Consider the following 23,172-nt stretch of genomic DNA (forward strand, 5'->3'; position numbering starts at 1 on the left):
CTATGTTGAAGTGGCACAGATGCTGCCCCATTTGGGGTGCGGAGGTGGGAGGATGCAGAGGGCAGGGACGCAGGTCTGCTGGATGAGGGGGTCCAGGAGGGGCTGCATCTCCCATGGGTGCTGTGGGAGGAGGCTGATGTGGGCAGGGAGCCAGGCAGAGGTCAGTGGAGCCGGTGGGCAACACGTGGTAGGCGGAGTCAGCCCGTGCAGTGCTGTGGGTGCGGTCAGCGCAGGGCCCTGTCAGGAGGAGGAGAGGGTGAGAGTCTCAGGGAGAGAGGTGAGACCTGGGCTTTCCCCGGGCATTGAGCCTGGCTTTCCCAGCTTCCCCTGGGGCTCAGGCAGCTTAGGCAATGGTACTGGCTTGTCCTGCTTTGTTTCAGACTTCTTGGGTTTAGCACTGAGAGTCTCGTAAGGACCTATGCAAGCCTTGAGAGTGGTTACTGTAAGAAGTGTGTGACCCAGGGGCTAGGAAGCCTACCCTTACTCAGCTCCTGGCACTTACAGCAATCTTTTGAAAAGTCACTTGCTCCTCAGAGCATGGTTTCTGCAGCAGCAGAAATATATTCTTTTTTATAGATATATACATATATATCTATTAAAAAGTAAAATTAAATGAAAAATTCTGCCTCACCTGGGCAGGTTCAGCCTGGGTGCCCAATTACTGCACCCCCTGTGGTCTTTAGTACCTGGTGCATACCTGAAGCATGTGTTGCTTCTGAGGACCGTTACTATTTACAGGGTGCTTCCTAGGTGTCAGGAATTCTCCTTGTACCAGGCATCTCATCCTCATCAGGACTCTTACTGTCCTCTGAGGGGCAAGGTGACTTCTGGGCCACACTGCATGGTCTGAGCCCATGCCGTCTGACTCCAGACCTGAGTGTCCAACATCCACGTCCTGCCTTTTATTCTGCGACTTGGTTTTGAAAACTGTTAAGTTTTATACAAGTAATACAGTTTGCTTCCTGGGGGAAAGAGAAGCCCCATGATTGAGACTCAGGGATGAGGACAGGGATGGAGAGCCAGCCACTTGCCTCAGGACAGGTCTTCCAGAGTCTCCTGGATGTTTCTAGAAGGCTCTCCCTTGCCCCTGGCACTAGAGATGTGGCCCTTGGGTCTTTCTCATGTCTGGGTCTGGCGGGGATGCTCCCAGACCATAGTCCCTTCAGCCCCTGCAATGGCTGGGCCACTTACAGCTGCGTCCGGATTCGCTGGCAGGACCAGGTTTGCCTCGCCCAGCTGCTGTGGGGCACTGAGGCTGCCCACTTTTTCCTGCTTCCGCCACTTGGCCCGCTGATTCTGGAACCAGATCTGTGGTCAGGGAGAAAGGAAGGAGATACATAAAAGAAAATTTTGCTACTTAGTATCTGCCCTCCAAATGCTCGACAGTGTAACACTTTCCAAGGGACAGGCGCTTTACAGTTTATCAAGTTGTCAGCAGGCAGGACTTCCTTGCATCTCCAGGTCAGCCTTCTAAGTGGGGACCAAGGAGGTCACTACCTTTACTGCTGTGGGGCTGGGGGACCGTGGGTGCGTGATAACGGAATGGTGGGGGTGGGCCAGTGGCGAGTAGAGCCCAAAGGGGCAGCTTCTTAGCTCCTGGCCATAGTCACCACTGGCAAACGTGGGCCCAGTGCTTCCCCCGACCTGGTTTTCAGTGCAGAACTCTTGATCATTACGTATAAGTTTCCAAGTTTGAAAATACTGGGCACACCAAAGAAAACGCATTTGTGGGCTGTTTTCCATGGCAGGCCACCAGTTTGCAAGCTCATTGGACCCCTTGGCACCTAGAGGTTGAATGTGGACAGTTTCTTGTATTCCTGAGCACCCTGGTGGTCCCGCCATGTGGCCATTTGTCCTTGGTGATCATGCGGAGGCAGGTGTTGAATGCTGCATGGCAGATGCAGGTGCTAAACATTTAGCTGGTGCAGGATTCCAAATAGGAGGAACGGTCTAAGGCAGGGATGGTCCTTAACCAGAAGGAGAGGAGGATGGAGTAAAATGGAGTGTTGGCCTGGGCTCCAGTTTAGATTTTGAAATAAAACCAGTCCTTAGCATTTTTTCTTTAAAAAAAAATGAAGAAAGATTCAGAAAGCCCTTTTTGTAAAAAAAATTCTACTTTGGAGCTGCACCTTCAGCCCTTTTTATTTTATTTCATTTTATTTATTTTTTGCGGTACTAATGTTGGAACCCAGGGGCATTCTACCTCTGAGCTACACCCCCAACCTGATTTTTTTATTCTTTAATTTGAAACAGGGTCTCAGTGAGTTGCAAAGAGCCTCACTAAGTAACTGAGGCTGTCTGCAAACCACGATCCTCCTGTCTCAGCCTCCCAGATAATGGGATTACAAGCATGCGCCACCACACTTGGCCAGAAAAAAACCTATTTTAGAGAGAGTGTTAATAGTGCTTCAACTGGATTTGGTAGGACTTTGGCTGCTAGCCTGATGTCTGCAGAAGGGAGAATGTGTGAAGGGCAGGAGGTACCCCAGGGGTGACGAGCTACTCTAGTTTTAGCCATGGACAAAGCAATGGATGCTGTGGCGCAGAGAGTACAGATGGTAGCTCAGGCCGCTGCTGCTTAAAACAGGCTCTGACGGCGTACCCGGGGTCTTTATGTGTTTCTCTGCTGTCTCTAGATGGAAACGCATGAGGTCAGGGTCAGGGTTGGCCAGTAGCAGTCTGCATGCCAAAGCTTGGCCTCCCACAGGTTTTTAGTGGCCCAGGACCTGAGAGTGGTTTTCACATTTTTATTTTTATGATTTTAATTATTATTATTTTTTTGTGGTCCTGTGGATTGATCCCAGGGGCATTCTACCTCTAAGATATACCCCTAGCCCTACTTTATTTGGAAGTAAGGTCTTGTTAAGTTGCTGACAGCCTCACTAAGTTGCGGAGGCTGGCTTTGAACCTGTGTTCCTCCTGTTCCAGCTTCCCAAGTACCGGTATTATGGGTGGGTGCAACCACACGCAGTTTACTTATTTTTTTTTATTTTGGAACCTCTGATCCTCCTGTCTTTAGCCTCTCAAGTACTGGGATTATAGGTATGTGCCATCCTGCTCTGCTAGATTTTCACATTTCTACGTGGTTGAAAGATCAAAAGAAGAATAATATTTCAGAATACATGCAAATTATACAAAAATCAAAGCTCAGTGTTCATAAGGCTTTATCAGAACACCGCTATTATGGTTTGTATCTGGAACGTCCCCCAGCAGCTCCTGCATTGCGGGCTCAGTCCCCGCTGCAGCAGTGTTGATAGGTGGGGCCTGGGGAAGTGATGGAGTCCTGGGTTGAGCCAGAGGGGAGGTCATAGCTGATGGCGCTATCGGCAGGTGGCAGAGACTTTAGGGGCCTCTAGTTAGAGAGGAAGTAGGTGGCCAGGGGTGTATCCTGGATGGGTATATGCTATCCCCAGCCTCTCCCTCTCCGTCTCTCTTTCTTCCTGCTTCCAGGCTGCCATGAGGCCGTCAGCTTTGCTTCCCAAGCCCTTCTGCACAGCTCCACCTCTGGTCCAGAAACAATGGCGCCAAGGGACCATGGAGTGAAACCCCTGAAATTATGAGCCTCAATCAGTCTTTCCCCCTCTGAGTTGTTGTGCTCAGGGTTTTCTTGTCACAGCGACACAAGACTGACTGACACGACCAATGTGCTCTTTTCTCCCCGTCTCGGCTGCGGCTGCTCTCGTTACCATGGCAACGCCCAGTGTTGGTCCGATGGTGACCATGCGCCCACAGAGCCTCAAGTCCTCACCGGCTGGCCCTTTGCAGGGGAAGCGTGTTGACCCCTGTTCTGGATTAACAAGACCTATTTTATGAATGAGATGCACAGTGAACAACATACTGGAACTGTAAGCAAGCGGGGAGGTAGAGATAGATGGAGGTCATAGGCACTGCCTCACTCCATCTCCACCCCCAGAAGGAAAGGAACCATTTTGGAACAATGGTGACCCAATCTCTTGGAAGATAAGATTTGGCCAAGATGACCGGGCTCATGGGAGAGAACCTTCAGAAGGAGCATCCCGAGCGCCCAGGACACAGCGCATCGCCCGTGTCCTGGCGCCTGGGCTGGGGCCATGGGGAGGGGCCGTACCTGCACCCGGGCTTCTGGCAGGTTGATCCTGGCAGCCAGCTGGTTGCGGATGTGCACGTCTGGGTAGTGGGTGAAGTGGAAGATCTTCTCCAGCTCCTGCAGCTGCTCCGTGGTGAAGGTGGTGCGGACCCTCCGCCTGCTCTTCCTCTCTTCTGCACCAGAGAGGACCAAGCTGGGTCAGCGGCCTGGGTATCAGCCCTCGGTGAAGCCTGTGCTGCCTTGCTTTACCCAGCCAGCCCTTGCTTCTGAGTCTTGGCCCCTGGACTTTTCAGTACTGGACCTTTGCAATACTTTCTTGACTTCCCTGCCTCCTAGTCCAGTCTCATCTGCCCTGGACAGTAAAACCAAGTTCACCTTCTAGAACAGTCTCTCTGATTTTGTCCATTTCTGCTGCCCAGATGCCTTCAATGACTCCCCCTTGTCTACAACAGGAGATGGTCAGCCACGGTCTGTGGGCCAAAAGTGGACCACTGTCTGCTTTTAAATAAAGTTTTGTTAGAACACAGCTCCAGCCATTGGTTTGTGGACTGTCTCTGTGTTTGAATTATGATGGCAGCGTGGAGTCATTGCAACAGGGATCATGTGGCCAGAGACTCTAATATCTACCATTTGGCCCTTTACAGAGAAGTTCCAACCTGAGTCTCTGAAGTGGAAGCTGAGCTCCACGCAGTCCGGCCCCCTCCCAGCCTGTCTCCAGCCCGCCCGTCCAGCCTCAGATCTACTCAGGGCCTGCTGCAAAAATGAAATATGGGGCCCTTTGCTCAGAAAGCAGAGAGAAAGCTTTTTCCCTTCTTCAGAGGCTTCTCTCTTGATCTGTCTTGGTGGTTTTAAAATCTTCTATGTAATGTGAGTGCATGTGTCTTCTTGGGGGTGAATGCAGGCCCTCTCAGGGAACTGGGGACCCATCCTGAGCTTTGGGGACATGGATGCCCACAGAAGAAATTGGGCTCCATCCTGCAACTCAGAACCCGACTGCAGCCTTCTTGGAAAGTGTGTCCACCCCCTTTTCCCAAGATGGGAAGGGAGCAGCCTCCAGGGAGGAGCAAAGAAAGCAGTTGGCCAGGAGCCCACCCGAGGGCAGCTGGAGGTGGGGAGAGGGCTCTCACCCTGAGCCCAGGCTTCCAAGTCCCAGGCAACTTTGGTGTCCCCTTGGACTGCACTTACAAGACTCAGATTCCAACATAAAATGAAGAGTTTGAAGAGGGTGAGCTTAAGACTCAGCCCCAGTTACGGGGCTTCCCTCTGGGCACAGGGCCCTGTGCACACGACCATGAGGCCAGCCTGCCCCAGGCCGTGTGTCTCTGCAACACACCAGGTACGAACTCATCTCCTTGGTTTCTTTGACACTTCCATGGGCCTGGGATAAGGTCTTCTCTCATCTATAGTTCCAGTTCCTACTGGTTCTTTAACACCTACATTCATTCTTACGGACTCCGATAATTCTTTCTTGCTCTTTCTAGCCCTGGGTGAGGTGGGAGGTACAGAGAGGCTCGCACATGACTTAGCGTACGTGCTGATCACCGCTCCAGGAGGGTGAGGTGTACTCCTATTTTGATTTATCTGCCCAGCGCTGCCTCTTTTCTGGGACCAGCATTTCCTCCTCTTGGAAACTATTCTTTCCACGCAGCTGAGTAGTTGGATTGGCACAAGGGCTGGCCTTGAACTGGATCTCTCAGAATCCACCCCAAGTTGTTTTTGTCAAAAGAGAATCAAATCCCGCTAATGGTGGCAGATGTGGGATGTGAGCCTTGATCCGCCAGTCACCACCTGTCTTGTTGTCATGTAGCTGGAGCTGTTTGCAGGGAAAAGGTCCAGAGCTGACTCTGGAATATATTTTGGGAGGAGGTTGCCAGGGCATGTTGGTGGATTAGATCTTGGCTAAGAGGAATCAGGAACAACTCTTTGGTTTTGGCTTAAGCTAAGGGTGTTTGTGCACGCGCGTGTGTGTGGCTGACGGGGAAGTCAGGTGTTCATTTTGGACATGTTAAGATTGACTATTTAAAGGCTGTGATGGAGTGGCCAGGTGCTTGTCTAAGCTGGGAGTTAGGAGGAGTGAGGTTCCAGTTAGGTAATCGTCAGAATATGTTTGGCCTTTAATGCTACGGGAATAGGTGGGGTCACTTAGGCAGAAAGCGTAGGTGGAGCAGAGCACACCTGGGACTCCCCTGACAGATTGGGGCTCAGTGCTACAGAAGCCAGCAGGAGAACTGAGAAGAGATGGCCCCCGACTCGCAGGAGAGCAAGGCAGGTGAGGGACATGGACGTCTGGTGAAATTTCAGTAAGGAAGATGTTTCAGGAGACCAGCTGCAGTGAGGATAGGAAGTGGCCCATGAGCCTGCCCCTCCCAGGGAGTTTCCCAAATGACAGCATTGCCCATGGCTCCTAGCTGGGGCAAGTGGACATTAGAGGTGGGAACGGACCGCGTGCAGTGGGCTCCTTTTCCTGATTGTGGACTTCTGAAGACGGGGTTGCAATCCTAGTCTTACTTGGAGCAAAGCCAGCCATCAGGATGTGATTGTAGGAGCTGCAGGCAAAGTACAAATCCCTTCCCCAAGTCCCTACCCTTGTGGGGCTCAGGGGAGTCCTCCATTCTAGGTGAGTGCCGTGCCTTTCCTGATTTCTTCCTCCTTCTTACGAGCATGTGGGGACCTCCTGTCCCAGGGAGACTCACTCTCAGGCTTGCGGGACAACCTTCAAGGGAGGAGGCCACCCGCTGCTGCCATCTCTCCCAGGACTGAGGCTTCTGCAGGGCAGGAGCTTCATTGGATGAGCTGAACACCCTGCATCTAGTAGGGGCTTAATATTTGCTCTAAATGAATAAATGTGAGATTCAGGCTCTGTGTGCATCCTCGAGTGTACAGGAGACACCTTCACATGGTTTGTCTGAACTGTGTACCAGGTCGGGTGTCTCAGGTCAGATAGGGAGTCTGAGCGCTTGTAATCCCAGCGCTTGGGAGGCTGAGACAGGAGGAGCACACAGGTTTGAAGCCAGACTCAGCTACTTAGTGAGGCTCTTGGCAACTTAGTGAGACCCTGTTTCCAAAGTATAAAAAATAGGTCTGGGCCCAGAGGTAGAAAAGCCCCTGGGTTCCACCCCCAGTACCACACACACACACACACACACACACGCACACACACACACACACGCATGCACGCATGCACACACACACACAGAAATGAGATTTCATGGCCTGATGTGGGTCTCACCCCTCCATATTAACCTCTACTTCTGTTGTTAAGTCCATTTTTATGCATATATACATATATATAATATCTGTATATCATATGCATAATTTTTTAATTCTAGGGGCATTTGATTCTTTATTTTGAAATAGGATCTAACTGAGTTGCTGAGGGTCTAAGTTGCTGAGGCTGGCCTCAAACCCATGATCCTTCTATCTCAGCTTCCCGTGAACTGGGGTGACAGGTGTGTGCTACCATGTCTGGTTCTTCAGTATATTTTTAATCACTTTTTCTGACTCGTAGCGTGTTCTTGAGAGTGCCACTGAGGTCTTAAACATCATTTCCTACTAGAGTAAGCTACTGGCTTGTGAACCATCTCTAGGAGGAGTCTAAACTCTCTCTTTTGTTGTCTCCTCTCCCCAAGTCTACCCTGCTTCGTAAGTTTTACATTTTTAAAAGAGATATTTTCCCAGCAACTTATTGAGACCCTGTTTCCAAATAAAATATAAAATGGGTCTGGGAGTATAGCTCGGAAGTAGAAAGCCTCTGGGTTCCACCCCTAGTACCACCAAAAGAAAAAAAAAAAGGAGAGAGATATTTATTTCTTGTTTAGAGCCAAGGCTAGTCAGAATATATAGAGACCAAAGGCAGGTGTTAACCATGGCTAAAAGCTTAGTGAATGTCTTCTCAGTACCGAGGGCCTGTTTACATGAGTACAACGTGAACAAGCCATGCTGGCAGCATTCATTCATTCATTCATTCATTCATTCATTCAGTGTTTTAGATGATAGTAAAAGATAGAGTGTAGTTCTATAGGAAGTTGCAAAACACACACACACACACACACACACACACACCACACATACACACACACACACATCACAGAGGGATGCTTCTAGGCTGGCTGGGCAGCACCGACTTGAGATCTCTTGGGAATCGAGAACTCTGGACCAGAAGATACTGTGATGAAATGCAAAAACAAAACAAAAAGTAAAAACAAAAACAAAAAGTAAAAACAAAATGGAAAATGGAGTTTTGGAAACAGAAGATAGATTACAACAAACATAAGCTAGTTCTTCCATTGCCCCCAAAAGAAAACTTCGGCAAATTAGAGTTCGTGTCTGAGAATAGATTCCTCGACAAAATCCTTCTTTCTAATCTCCCATTTGTGTCGCCAGAGAAGCAGCTCTTAGGATATATACGGCGCCCCGCCATCCCAGCAGGCCTGGAAGAGCACCATTTGGAGTAGGGTGGAGAGGGACAGGGTATGAACCCCGCTTTGCCTGATAACTTGACTGCAGATGTCACGGAGCGGGGCTGCTGGCCAATTGCGGCCATCGTCTGTGAACTAACATCCTCAGGGTAAGTTTTATTGAGTGATGGAATGATGATGATGGGACAAGGATGACGTGTGTCTCACAACATCTCTAGTGACTTCTCTAGGCAAAAAGCCTGAGCTGCTCACTGGCGGGGAGATGGAGGCTGAGCCTGTGGGACACAGCGCCAAAGCCTTTCCTCAGATCCACTGTGGGCTCCTGGGGATCAACAGTTTATAAAGATGTCTTCTTATAGCCGTTCCTGCAATGTTACTACAGAGTGAACAACCCCAAGAGAAACATAAAAAGACCTGTGTGTGTGTGTGCATGTTGGGGGCGGATCCCAGAGCTAAGCTCACTCCCCACGGGTGGGACTCTCTAACATTTGCCTGGAGAGACCCCACCACGAAGGACAAGCACAATTTGTGGAGGGACAGATCTGAATCTGGAGTCAGAGAAAGGACGTTAAGATCTGTGAAAAGTTTAACTCCTTCAAGCCACAGTGCAGCTTCATGTGGCTATTTAAATCAAGGCAGATGTCAGGCGTGGCGGCGCGCACTTGTAATCCCAGCGCTTGGGAGGCTGAGACAGGAGGATCACACAGGTTCAAAGCTGGCCTCAGCTACTTAGTGAGGCTCTCAGCAACTTAGTGAGACCCTGTTTCCAAATAAAATAGAAAATAGGTCTGGGAGTGTAGCCCGGAGGTAGAAAGTCCCTGGGTTCCATCCCTAGCACCACACACACACACACACACACAGATAAATCAAATCAGATAAACGATCTGGTTCCTCAGCCACTCTGGCTGTAGCTCACCAGACACCCGTGGCTGGTGGCTGCCGTGCCAGACTGCACAGCTGTAGAATACTTCCAGCACCACAGAGCATTCTTTTGAGCAGGAGTACTTCATTGGATCTCCCATTAGAGTCTTGAAAAAGTCATTTCCTGGGTCTTTGTCTTAAGTTTCCCTCTCCACCACAATATCCTAGAATGGCCACAGATTTCCAGGAAATAAAGAATTGAACAGGCATGGTGCCAGCTTTGATGGCCTTGGGGAGCTGGCAGGACGGGAAGCCAGGGAGCAGGGGCTACTCACACTCCTCTCTCTGCCGGTGCCCAGGGAGAAGGAGCCAATGGGTGGCAGGGATGGTGCCCAGCAGCTCTGGATGGTGACTCAGAGCAGCAGCAGCCTGGCCATGCTTCACAGAGCAGGACGGGAGCGGGGAGAGCAGTGCCCGTGGGGACGGCTCCGGAAGGATGAAGGTCAGCGTTTCCGATTGTCCAACATATACAGGAGCTGACTGCTGGGGGGGCTAGGAAGGCTGTCACTCTCATTCCAGTCTGCAGTGGGTTACCAGAGAAGGGTCAGCGTGGCACAGCAGGAATACGGGCAGAGAGGAAGGTAGGACACACTGCATGGGGACTTTTGGAATCAGAGGGACCTCGTCGGACAAAAGGCTGGGGCTAGGAGCTCATCCATGGAGCGGTCTGGGTACAGGACAGGATTCTCAGTCACAGGGAGGGCCAGGTGCTCTGGGCCTCTGCTCGGAGGTGACAGTGGGACCATGTTCTCCAGGAGGACAGATCATCCTGGAAGGAGCACTGGATTGAGGGTGAGAGTCCCACTGAGCTCTCTGCAGGTGCAGCATCCCCCTACCAGGTTCTTGGCAGACAAGCTAAGAAGTGGGTGGTCACAGCCCAGGCCACCCAGGGAGGGGGGGGATGGAAAGTTGCTGCTCTGCTGTTATTAATTATGGGAGCTGTGACTCACACTCCAGTGAGTCTTCAAAGAGAACAAGTCAGCAGAACGTAATTAAACCTGAGCCGCTTAGCACATCGATCATAAGAAATACACAATTTACACAGGTGATTAGGCCACCTAATTATGAACCACCATTTCTCTGCGCTCGGCTCCCTCTCCTGATTGCCCTTCTCTGTGCTCTGCTAATTGGCCCTGGCCAAACAGCGAAAGGCCCTGAAGGTGGGGGTGGGGTTCCCACTGGGAGAACTCTCTAGAAAAGGGCCAGTCTTTGTCTCTGAGGCAGTGGGGTAACCATGGAGGCGATCCAGGGTGTGTTCCCAGCCCTCCTGCAGGTTGGAGACACCTCTCTGATGCAGGAAGGTTGGGTGTGGGCTGGGAGTCGCCCTGGGGCTGACCTGGTCTGGTCTCTTGCTAGATTCAGGCCATAGGGTCCCTTTAGCTCCCTTGTTTCCATGGGGCAGAAGGCAAGCTCCTTAGTATGGCATTCAAGGCTCTTATACCTTTCTAGTACTGTCTGCTTTCTCCCCAACCCCGATTTCTGTGACTCCAGTCTCACCTGACCACTGCTACACGCCCTCCCCACTTGGCTATCGCCTTTTATCTCCCTCCATCGGCTGCTTCTCCTGTTGCTCAGGTCTGGGATGCTTTGTCCTTCTAGATCCATCAAAGGTTCCCTCTGCAAGGTCTATTGGGAATCTCCCAGTGGAAACACTATAGACGTTTTCCCCCAAATTTAATTGCTAAATTACAGCTTGCAAGAAACCAGCCTCCATGTTAAATTCTCATGAGCGATCATCTGTCAAAATATTAATAGTGATTATTAGTAGAGTTATACTTTCTGACTACACTAACTTTGGGCTTATCTGTATTTTCTCTTTTTCTGTAATAAGCAGGGATTTCTTGGGTATAAATGACAAAAGGAAAAAGCTGGGTGGAAAGAAATAAGAAGGGAATCACAGGAAGAAACACTTGGGAGTTCGCCAGCAGTGGCTCTGTTGGCCCTGTCCCCAGGAGACATTGGTTTGGTGTTCTCTCTAGATGGTGGCGACTTGTAGCTCCCACGTGTGTTCAGGACTTCAGCAGAAGTCTCCCCCCTCTCTCTCTGTCTCTCCTCTCTCTTTCACACACATACACACCACACACACACACACACACACACACACACACACCCCTTCTTTTTTTTTTCCTGTTGTACTAGAGATTGAACCCAAGGGTGCTCTCTGCTGAGCTATATATCCAGTCCTTTCTTTCTTTATTAAAATTTTGAGACAGGGTCTCTTTAAGTACCTCATTCTTTATTCCAGTCCAACCTTGGATGACTGCGGTGCCAAAGGCCATCTTCACCGCAGACTTCTGAGGAACTCTGAGCGAGAATCACCCACTTAAGTTCCCCTAAATTCCTGAGCCACAGAAGCTGAGTGAGATAGTAAATATTGTTATTTTAAGAAGCTAAGTTTGGGATGATCCTTTGTACAACGGAGTGCCTGGTGTGTATCCAGCAGGTAGGTGCTGAATCCTCAGATACAGAAAGCAGTGAGTGAAGGATTCGAATTCAGATTGTAGCCATATGCCAGGGCTCCACTTCTGCCCGTTCAGATTTCTCCTAGCAGCTGGGAGTGATGGTACTCAGCTGTGATTCCAGGACTTGGAAGGTTGAGATAAGAAGATCACAGATTTGAGTCCAGCCACAGCAACTTAGGGAGACTCTCAACAATCTAGGGAGGCCAGTTTAAAAAAAAAAAAAAAGGGCTGGGAGTGTAACGTGGAGGTGGAACAACCTCCTGAGTTTTCTGTGTTCCAGATCAGCTTCTGACTGCAGGGCTGGTCTTTGAGGTCAGCGTGTGTGAGCTTCTGAGGCTGCCCTCACTCTAGTCCCCCCTCACCAGTGCCTCCCCTCTCTCTTCCTCTCACACCTTTCCCTGCTGGCATTTCTCACCCACCCCACATCAGCGGCTGGTGCTCATATCTGTTCCTCGGGCCTTTTTTGGGGGACCCATGCTAACACAATGCTTCTTTGCAAGCAGAGAAGCCACACCTGACACTCTACTCCCACAGGGCCCAGGACTGAGCCAGGCCCTCCATTCTAGAACCATCCTCCAGGTGCCCCTAGGACCCGTGGGACTGGCCTCAGGGCCAGCTTGGTTTGTGGCTCTGGTGGCCGGGATTGAGGGATGTGCCCCTTGGGGCAGTATGAACTTTAAGCTCTGCATCCTGTCTGCTCTGTGGGAGTCCCTGAGCCCACCTGTCTGACAGGCACAGCCACTAATCACAGGGTGATGAGAGACGCCCTAGGCGTTGGCCACAGCCCTGGGTCACGGCTGCCTCTCCTGGTGCCTAGACACAGCGGCAGGTGGCTTTGATTGGAGGCAGTGCGGTAGAGGAGGAAAAGGCTGAGGAAGGATGCAGAGGAGAGGGGAGGAAAGAAGAAAGAGAAGGGGGACAGAGAAGAGAAAGGAGGAAGAGGAAGATGAAGGAGGACAAACAAAAATGTCATGGTGGAATAGTACTTCCCCCTCTCCCCAGAAAAAAGATATGTCCAATACCTAACCCCTTGTAACAATGGGCATGACTTCACTTGGATATGGGGTCTTTTTTTTTGGTTGAACCCAAGGGGTTGTTCTGTTCTACCTTTGAGCTATACCCCCAGACCTTTTCCCTTTTATTGTGGTACTGGGAGGGGGTTGAACGTAGGGGCATTCTACCTCTGAGCTGCATCCCCAGTCCATTTTGTTTTGAAACAGGGTCTTGCTAAGTTACAGAGGATCTCGTTAAGTTGCTGAGGCTGGCCTCAAGCCTGCAATCCTCTTGTCTCAGCTTCCCAAGTATGGGGATAACAGGGGCGGACCTTCACATCTGGCTAGAAGTAGGGTCTTGCTAGATAGAGTTAAGGGCCTTGAGAAGAGATCATCTTAGACATGAATCCAGTACCTTCAGAAGAGGAAGCAGGAGATGTGGCACCTGGAGGGGAAGTTGGTGAAAGGAGCAGAGACCTCAGCGGTACGTCCACAGGCAAAGGAGGCCGAGGGCAGCGCGCCCGCTGGAGGCCAGGAGGGAGGTGAGGGTCGAGTTTGCCCTGGAGCCTCCAGAGGGACCTGCTCTTGCTAGCCCTGCAGTTTAGATGTCTGGCCTCTGGAGTAAACAGTTGATTTCAGTGTTTTAAGACACTTTATGATGACTTGTTAAGATAGCCATGGGAAACTCCTCTTGGGGGAGGAAGAGGAGAAAGAGGAGGAAGCTGTGGCTTCCATGGGGGACGGCGTAGGCATGCCAAGCGAGAGGTTTGTGAGTTCGAGCAGAAAGTGCAGACTGGAAGGGGGTGACAGGAGGTGGCCCTGGGGGCCACTGATGTCCTCGAGTGTCACATTGACAAGTATGGGTAGCAGTAACATAAGGAACTATAGCAGGGGGCCACGTCCAACCTGGGCCTGCGTTTCTTTTTTCTTTTGGTACTGAGGATTGAACCGAGAGGTATTCTACCTCTGAGCTACACCCTCAGAGTATTTATTTCTTATTTTGAAACAGGACCTCACTAAGTTGCTTAGGGTTTCGCTATGTTGCTGAGGCTGGCCTCAAACTTGCGATCCTCCTGTCTCAGCTTCTCATGTCTTGGGATTACAGCCATGCTCCACCATGGCTCATCAGAACCCTTTGGAGGGCTTCTCAGAATGCCGGCGCCTGGGCCAGCCATCCTGGAGCCAGAATCAGATAACCAGATGTGGGGCCCGAGATGCTGCATATAAGCTCCCTATGAGATTTGCTTGGGAGGTAATCTCTGCGATTCACTGCATGAAGCCCAGTAAATGCGGAATGAGACAGAGACAGAGAGGGATTTATTCCTCTTGTTATTGGGGTGGGAAGACATGGATGTTTCTGGTTCTGTTGCCCCCTCCTTAGTGGTCCTGCACGAGAGGGGTCGTGTAGGTCAGGGAGGAGGTGGAGCGGCATTGGCCTGTAGTAAGATGCCAGGCTGGGCACAGGGGCTTCTGTGCAGGCAGGGAGGGGCGCGAGCTGGGGCAGGTCCACATCCTGGCCTCCTGCTCCTGCCCTACCTTGTAGGGTGGAAAGTGACCACCAGGGACTTGTCTCAGGTTTCTCTGCAACAAATCTGTTGTTGAGTCGGTCAGGGTGTGTTAGAGCAGGGAGGGGTTTTGTGAGGAGTCTAGCTCTGCTCTTTCTTCCATGCTACGGATGGGTAAACTGAGGCCCAGAGGAGGAAGGGACTTGCCTGAGGTCTTCCTGTGACTTAGCGCCGGACCCGGGCTTAGAGGTGAGGCTTCCCGGGTCCCTGCCCTCCTCTCCCCGCATGTCACACAAACTCCGAGCTCACTCGCAATTTCGCGAAGTTACCTTTGTACTTTCTGACACAGTGGCACGCCGCCTGCACTATTATTTGCTTAGCATTTCCCCAAATAGACCTTTTTGTTCTGCTCAATTAAGTACACTTATTTGAAAAGAAAACCTCATATCATGACCACAAACGGGTAACTAGCAACTTCTGCCCCACTTAGAAGCTTACCGGAGAAGTAATTATAGAATTGTTGACATAAGTACTCTGTCCACACCCTGTCTAAGATGTCTTGGAAACTGCCAGGGGGTCCTTCCCTGAACTCAGCTTTCTGCAATGCGGAATTCCAGCAGGGCAGGAGAGGTGCCTGGGCGCCATGCTTGGGGGTCTCGGGCCACCAGGTTGTGGGTCTAGTGCAACCTCTCCCGCGGTTTCTGTGGGTGGCTTATCTTTTCCAGGAAAGGGCCGTGAGGGCCTCGGCGCTCCTCCAATGCTCTCACTATGCTTTCTGGGGTCCACTCTGGGTCCAGCGGGAGTGGACGTGGGACTTGCGGGCATCCGCGGTGGAGGCCTAGATAGAGTGGCTCCTTTCAAGCAGTAGCCGCTGTCAGGCTGGGGGATGGGAGGGAAGCTGTCTGGAAGGAGGAGGCAGGCCTGCCTTCTTTCCCTCTTGCTCTCTCATTGAGACATGAGGCTGGTCCTTGGTACTACGCAGGCAGCTGCAGCAAGAGGGACTCAGGTAGAGTCCCCGTGGAACTGCCTCCATGAATGCTCAGTCGACTGGGAGATATTCTGAAAATTAAGCTCGGGCCCTTTTCCATTGGCAGGCTCCGCTATGGGGCAGCCCGGAGGCTGTGCAGGTCCCCTGTCTGCCCCTTCTGTGGGGGCTGGCCCTGCATGGGGAGGGCATGATGTCAGGGGCGCCCCTGAGCTGCTTTCCAGCACCTCCTTGGATTAAAGGGTCAAAGGGGAGAGCACTGGGAGCCTCCTGGGAGCGCTTCTGGCTTGTGGTCTGTCAGACTCAAGTGGCCCCTGACTCGTCACCAGCACCAGTGCCCCTGTGTCTGCCTCCCTCATGCCAGCCATCTTACCAAAATGAAGCTGAGACCAGATTGGATAGAGATTTTTCCAAGGTCACACAGCAAGCCAGAGCCAAACAGAGACCCACCCGGGCTGCTCTCAGCCGCCTGTGTGCCTCTCAGCACCGCGTCTTTCTTCCTCCAGCTGACTCTAAGAAGGGCCCTGGAGCCTACCTGTTCACTGTTATTTGGGGACAGGCCTTGGGGGTGGCTGCTGGTTTGGGGAGGGGGATCAGAGAGACACAGCGTGAGCCACTAGAGGCTCTGCAGGCTGAGCTTGACTCTCCGGCAGGACTTGGCCTTGGCTGTGGCACCTGGGGACATTATCCACCTTCCCCCTCACAGGTGAGCTCCCCGAGCCCTACAGTTATGATACTGAAACCAAAAGACAGTGCCTACCACGGGGTCGTGGTGACAAGTGGTAGCCGGCACCCCAGCCCTGGCTGCTTAGAGAGCAGGCCTGCGGTCCTTGCACTTTGCAGCCCACAGAGCCTGTGGGCAGCACACTCGGGGAGCCACAGTCCTGCAAGGTATGTGGCTGCAACTAGCCGGGAACCTGGCGTTCCTCTGCATGTTAGGGTCCTCTTTTCGGTTCTGAGCAGCCCTCTCTCTGCCAGAACCCAGCTGGACTCTGGGGCCCCCGGAATGGAAAGAAATGAACATAAGTCTCTTACCCTGGGGCTGGTCCTTCGGGGGCCCCTCGGGCCTGGCGCCTGCGGCTGCCGCCTGTCCCAGGCTCTCTCCACCTGCCACTCGAGAGCTGGCCACATCAGTCTTCTCTGTGGGCCTCTTGAGAATCGCCTCGATGGAGAAGGACAGGCCCAGCTGCTTTGGGGTGGCAGAACACCCCAAGCTGTTCCTCTCCATGCCTCTGTGGAGGCCAGAGCCCCTGGGGCACACCTTGTGTATGCCCAGGATGATGCCTGTGGAGGGTGGCGGGCTTCCTTCCTGGGGCCTCCTGGCCCCCAGAGGGCACACAGAGGCGGAGGCTGGGAGGTCTCCTGCCACACTATCCAAGCACGGTTCTGTGTCCACAGGGTCTTCTATGGACTTCAGACTGCCCCAGGACAGGGAGGGGCTCTCCGCAGAAGGACCTGCCGCCCTCACCAGCTTGACATCAGAGCGGGCTCCATTGCCAAATGAAGAGAAGGGGAAAGAGACAGGCAGGGGCTGGCGGGATGAGGTCAGACTCCAGAGGAGGCCCGAAGGCCATGTGTCAACCGTTGCCTTCTTCCTGGCTATGGCCCCTTCCTGCTGCCTCCGGCCTGCCCCTGGGAGGCCAGGGCGTCACCCTTGGGCTCCAGGAGGCCACTTAGCCTTGGGCTGCACTGTGGCTTGAGGGATCTTTCCAGAAGCCCTGTACTTCCTTCAGTCTGACTGCTTCCAAACTCCAGAATGTTTCTCTGCTTCTGTGTCCTGCAGGTGGGGGCTGGGGAGAGGGTGCTGCTGGGTCACCACGGAGCCTGTGCCCTTGTGGCGTGTGGAGCTCACCCTCCTGCGACGTCTCTGGGCCCCTAGCTTCTTCCGTTTCCTTGCTTGACTTCACACGTCAGACTCTGTCTCCGCCTGGCCCAGGGGGCTCTCGCTTCCTTGTGGGGTCCTTTCTGCTGCGTCCTTGCTTGCTCCCCCCTCATTTGCCTCTAAGGCAGCACCAAAGGGACCCTTTCTCTCTCTTCAATAACCATCTGGCTGGGAGCTGGCAGCCATTGATCTGTCCTTGCTAGGAATTTGTCTCCAAATTACTGTGTAACGAAGGAGGAGGGGGCAGTAAAATGGGCTGATAAGGGAAGGAACTCCCCACCCCATGGGGCAGGGGTGCAGGTGTCAGGGCAAGGGGGCAGGGGCAGCAGGATCATGAGGATGGATATTGGAAGCCCTGGGGAGGGCGGTGCTGGGCCTGGCCAGGCTCCAGTGGGAGGAGGGAAGGCGGGGTCAGGGTGGCCAGGCCCCACAACATGTGTTTACTCAGCAAAGACAGTTTATGGGGCACCTACAGGCCGGAGGCTGGGCTGGGTGCAGTGCCCGAATGCCAGCTGTGGGCACAACCTCTCAGATGCATGTTAGTTAGTTTGCAAATGATAGAGCAGGAGAGGACTCCACGGCCCTTATGGTATATGTGGGGAAACTGAGGCCCAGGCCAAGGAACTAGAGTTGATGTGATGGCAGAGTCTGATCTAGGCACTGTCCCTGGCAGTTTCAGGAAGCCACACTGGACACGAGGATGTCCTGGCAGAGAGTACAAATGTGAATTTGGACATTAGAACCCAGACCTCCAAACAGAGGGTTTGGGTAGGAGGCTGGGGTAGGGAAGGCTGGTCCACCCCCACTGAGGAGGGCTAGTCAGGAGAGAGGGGACGCACCCTGAGATGGGGAATGCTTCAGGAGCTGTGCCCCTTGGGAGCGTCGGGCTCTGTGAATTAGCTAGGGGAGACTAGGTTCTGTTCCTGTAACAAGCGAGCCTTAACATGTCAGGAGTTATATTGCTTACCCATGTCACAGTCTGATGTAGTTGATCATTCATTCATTCATTCATTCATTCATTCATTCAGGGATGACCTTCCAAACTGTGAGGCCACCATTTGTAGGCTCTTAGAGAACAGGAGAGAACAAAAGATGATTTATTTTTTATTTTTGGTGGTACTGGGGTTCTTGGAAGCCCTTCTACCTCGGGGCTACGCTCCCAGACCTATTTTATATTTTTTTATTTATTTGGAAACAGGGTCTCTTAAGCCGGCGAGGCTGACTACGAACCTGCATGATCCTCCCGTCTTCACCTCCCAAGTGCGAGGATTATAAGCGTGTGCCACCATGCCCGGTGATTTTTTTTTTTTTTAAACTGGATATTGAACTTACTGGGACATTCTACCTCTGAGACATATCCTCAGCCCTTTTTACTATTTATTTATTTATTTATTGGTGGTACTGGGGATGGAACCCTTCTACCTCTGGTCTACACTCCCAGACCTATTTTTTTAAATATATATTTTATTTGGAAACAGGATCTCTTAAGCCAGCAAGGCTGGCTTTGAACCTGTGCGATCCTCCTGTCTCCGCCTCCCAAGTGCTGGGATTACAAGCGTGCGCCACCACGCCCGGCTTTACTTTTTATTTTGAAATAAAAGTCTTGCTACGTTGCTGAGGCTTTCACTAAGTTGCTGAGGCCGACTACAAACCTGAAATCCTCCTGTCTCAGCTTCCCAAGTACTGGGATTATAAATATGTGCCACCACACCCAGCTAAAAGAGGGGACTTTTAATGAGTCAGCAGCAGAGGAGGTTAGCAGAATTTCTGCTCACATTCCCAGGCCATGGCCACGTGACACTTGTGTAGCTGTGAAAATCAGTTTTCCTCTTCCCTGGGGTAAAGCGAACCACTGTAGTAACCGCTTAGGGATTTGATGGTCAGGGGCCAGAGTCCCTTAGAAGTCAGGCCTGGTGCTGATTGCCTGTAGGAGTCGCTACTCAGGGGACAGGTTTTCATCCACCTGAGGAGGAGAAGCTCTGACGATCCTCGCAGTGAGTGGTCAAGAGTGGGGTGAGAGGCTCCAGGGGCCAAAGTAGTAGCCGCGGCAAGGAAAGGGGTAAAAAGAGACCAGTGAGAGGCCTTTCTACCTGCCAGGCCTGGTGCTCGGGGCGTGCTGGTCACTTCCCCTTCCACCTACCTGACAGCTCTATGGATTAGGTATCATCGCGGCTGTTTTACAGCAGAAGAGGCAGACACAGAGAGCAGGAAGGGCAGGGTCCATGCGGCACAGCACACCAGTAGGAGATGCCAGCTCAAACCCAGCTCAAACCCACGCCCCTCTCACTGTGCCACCACCCCCAGAAACCATCCCGTCCAGCCTTCATTACAACGACCAAGAGCTGAGTGGCAGAGAGGGAAGTTGACAGTTTATGACTGTTGCGATTTTTGGTCCTGGGGACTGAACTTGGAGATGTTTCACCTCTGAGCTATATCCCCAGACATATTCTATATTTTAGTTTGAAATGGGGTCTCACTGGGTTGCTGAGGGTCTTGCTAAAAAAAGTTGCCGAGGCTGGCCTTGAATCTGCAATCCTCCTGTCGCAACCTCCCAAGTATGCTTTTTTTTTTTTTGTGTGTGTGTGTGTGTGTGGTTTTGGAGATTAAACTCAGAGGCATTCTACCTCTGAACTACAGCTTGAGTCCAAGCTCATTTTTTGTTTTTGAAACAAGGTCCTGCCAAGTTGCTGAGAATCTCACTACATGCGAAGGCTGTTCTTGAACCTCTGATCCTCCTGTCCCAAGTGTGCCACCACACCTGGCAACACCTGTTTTTGACACCTTGTTTGATTTCCTTTGATTTTGCCTCTTTCTGGGGAGGGCGAGGCTGTACTGTGGACAATTTGAGAAAACACTCTTCTATGGTGTGGACCTGACTCTCACTCTCCTTCCAAACCATCTCCTCCAGGCCACCCGGCCCTCCTGACCACAGGCCATGAATATTTCCTGAGCACCAACTAAGTCCAAGCACTGGGATCTACAGAAGAAGGAGTGTGGCCCCTGTCTTTGCGGGCCTCGCATCCTGGGGGGGGGGTGTGAGACCATGCCATGTAGAAGCACTAGTGACAGCAGTGGACAGGTCAGAGGTCAGCGATGGGAATCCTGTGGGAGGTCAGAGGTGCCAATGAAATAACAAGTTGTCAGAGTCAAAATGGAGTCGCTTGGATCAAGTCCACCAAAAGCAAGTTAAAGAATCCACAAGTTGATGGCTGCCTGAACTATCCCCAAAGACGCCACCAGTGCCACGACCTCACGCAGAGACCACTGCCACCTTTCGTAAGAAATACTTGTATCTGGGTGCCCTGGATCATGTCTGGAATCCCAGTACATGGAGGCTGAGGCAGGAGGATTGCAGGTTCAAGAGCAGTCTCAGCAAATCAGAGCCCTGTTTAAAGAAATAAAGTCAGGCTGGGGGTGTAGCTCAGAGGTAGAACACCCCCGGGTTCAATCCCCAGCACCATAAAAGCAAAACCAAAAATGCTTGTATGAGGACGTCTTTTCCAGCAACTGTCTGTTCAACCTTGGGCAGACGCTACCCTGGCTAGTAATCATTATGGTCGATCATTATGGTATCATGTGCTGCTTCAAAAGATCTGCTGAAATTCTCTTCATTTTTGTCCTAAAAACTTCCCCTTGCTTCAACCTTCTTGAACACACCCATCATTGCTATGGCACTCACGTTTCCATGACGACCCTTCACCATTCCCAAATGTCATAAAGTCATCATTCTCTGGAGGATCTTGCTCTGATATATATTTAGATCGATGGAGGAATAGGAGATTGTGTGGCTGTTTGGATCAATGGAAGCTTTGAAGAAGAGGAAGAAGAAAGGAAGGAGGTTGTCCTCTGCAAGTCCCCTTTCTGAGTTGTCCCTTTTTATTTACTCTTAAATCCTCCAAGCAAGCAAACCAACCGTGCACAGATGCCTAGCTGAGCCCTGTTTGACAGTGAAGCGAGTGAGCTGCTGAGGGTTTAAGTGACTTGTCCGGAACCCCACAGCCAGGCATGGGCAGAGCGGGGCTTCCTCCCTCAGCTCTAATGCCTCGCTGTTTCTCCTGCATCCTCAAGACTCTCCGAGGCCGAATTTGAATTGGGCCTTAAAGAGTGAGCGCGTCAGGTGGGGTCATGGCGCACGGACAGGCGAGCCCTTGCGTGGTTAGTTGGTTTCGTTGGTGGGAGGGCGATTTTTGAAGAGGTACTTGGGAAGAACATTGCTAGAAAGGTAGACCAGGGCCTTCTGTTCATTTATGCACCCACCCAAGGTTGTCAAGTACCCATTATGATGTTCTAGACAGCAGAGTCAGTGCTGGGGTAATAGCTGCAGTCAAAACAGAGGGGTCTCCTCCATCTTCCTGGAGCTGCCTTGAGAAGAGACAGCATATAAACAGGTGTGTTAATCATCTCTGCATTGCTCTGACTAGCAACCCAAGAAGAGTGACTTCAAGGAGGGAAGGATTGTTTGGGCTCACAATTTTTGAGATTTCAGTCCATGGTCAGCTGGTTCCATTGCTTTTAGGCCTGTGGCCAGGAAGAAGCATCATGGCTGAAGGGTGTGGTAGAGGAAAGATGTTTGCCTCATGTCAGCTGGGAGAGAGAGAGAGAGAAAGAGAGAGAGAGAGAGAGAGAGAGAATGAGAGAGAGAGAGAGAGAGAGAGAGAGAGGGAGGGAGGGAGAGAAAGAAAGAGAGGACGCGCGCAAGCGTGCATGCATGCGTGCGTCTGGGGACAAGATATACCATTCCAGGACACACCTCTCAGTAATCTGCCTTCTACTAAACTTCACCTCTTAAAGTCTTCACCACTTTGCTGGGCATGGCGGCGCATGCTTGTACTCCCCGCACTTGGGAGGCTGAGACAGGAGGATTGCACGAGTTCAAAGCCAGACTCAGCTACATAGTGAGGCTTTCAGCAACTTAGTGAGACCCTGTTTCCAAATTAAAAAAAAAATTTATATATATATATATATATATATATATATATATATATATATGTCTGGGAGTATAGCCCAGAGATAGAAAGCCTCTGGGTTCTACCCCAGTACCACCAAAAAAAAAATAATAATAAAGTCTTCACCACTTGCCAATAACACCATCAGCTACGACCTCATCAATGGCTCCACCAACTAAGGAGGCCAGAGCCCTCGTGACCTGATCATGTCCTCCAGGCTCCGCCTGTGAGCGCAGTTGCAGTGGGGACCAAGCCTGCGGTGTAGGAGGCTTTGGAGGACATTTCAACTCCAAATCATACCAGCAGATAATAAATATCTGATACGATCTCCACTCATGATGCTGCAAGATCACCTGAGGCATGAGAAAACTCAAGAGTTCATTTGAGTAGACCAATTTCTGAATCAGGTACCTCTGAACCAGAATTGGCTCCATGGCGCTGCAGAAGCCAGGTAAGGGACAGACTTTCCTGAAACCAGTGTGAAAGTCAGACAAAGAAAACATTTGATTGGTTATAAGGTTGTGTTGTTTCATCTGTTCTGCTGGGAATTCTTGGTGATATAATTACAAGTTGGTTGGTTGCTTCCTTCGCTTGAGAACTACGTTCTGCTTTCCTTTAATTTGGGCATCTACAAGAAACAGCTTGGGTCTAGTTCCCTACGTTTGCAAATCAAGCAAGACTAAGGCCACTTACGAGGCTGAACTGGCTTTGGCACACGCATTCCTCAGGGCTGGTCTCTGTTTTCGTTCACTTTAGCAGTGATAATTCTATAAATAAAACAAAACGGAGTAATGAGCCGAGAGCAGCCAGGTTTGAATTGTATCTCCCAGGCACCAGGCAGCACCGGGCCAGGCTAGGGTGGTTTGGTGAGCAACTGAAATGCGGGTGAAGAGAGACGGAGGAACCCCAGAGAGACGGACGTTAGACCGGGCTGTGTGCTGGTGTCTGGGGAGACGTATCAGCATGATCTGTACAAGTGATCACGTGCCCAACCT

General features: G+C 51.5%; 1 protein-coding gene across 1 annotated transcript; it reads right to left on the reverse strand.

Annotated features, from left to right (window-relative positions):
• ISX (intestine specific homeobox) lies at positions 1–22,044 on the reverse strand (the record flags this gene model as incomplete). Its single annotated transcript, XM_080704801.1, has 6 exons — positions 1–237; positions 1,192–1,308; positions 4,088–4,239; positions 16,385–16,975; positions 17,074–17,139; positions 22,014–22,044. The coding sequence occupies 6 exons, from the start codon at positions 22,042–22,044 to the stop codon at positions 1–3; spliced, it is 1,194 nt and encodes a 397-aa protein (XP_080560927.1).
• Positions 22,045–23,172: the final 1,128 nt, after the last annotated feature.

Source organism: Muscardinus avellanarius (assembly GCF_963383645.1).
Source record: "Muscardinus avellanarius genome assembly, chromosome: 11".
Classification (NCBI taxonomy): Eukaryota; Metazoa; Chordata; class Mammalia; order Rodentia; family Gliridae; genus Muscardinus; species Muscardinus avellanarius.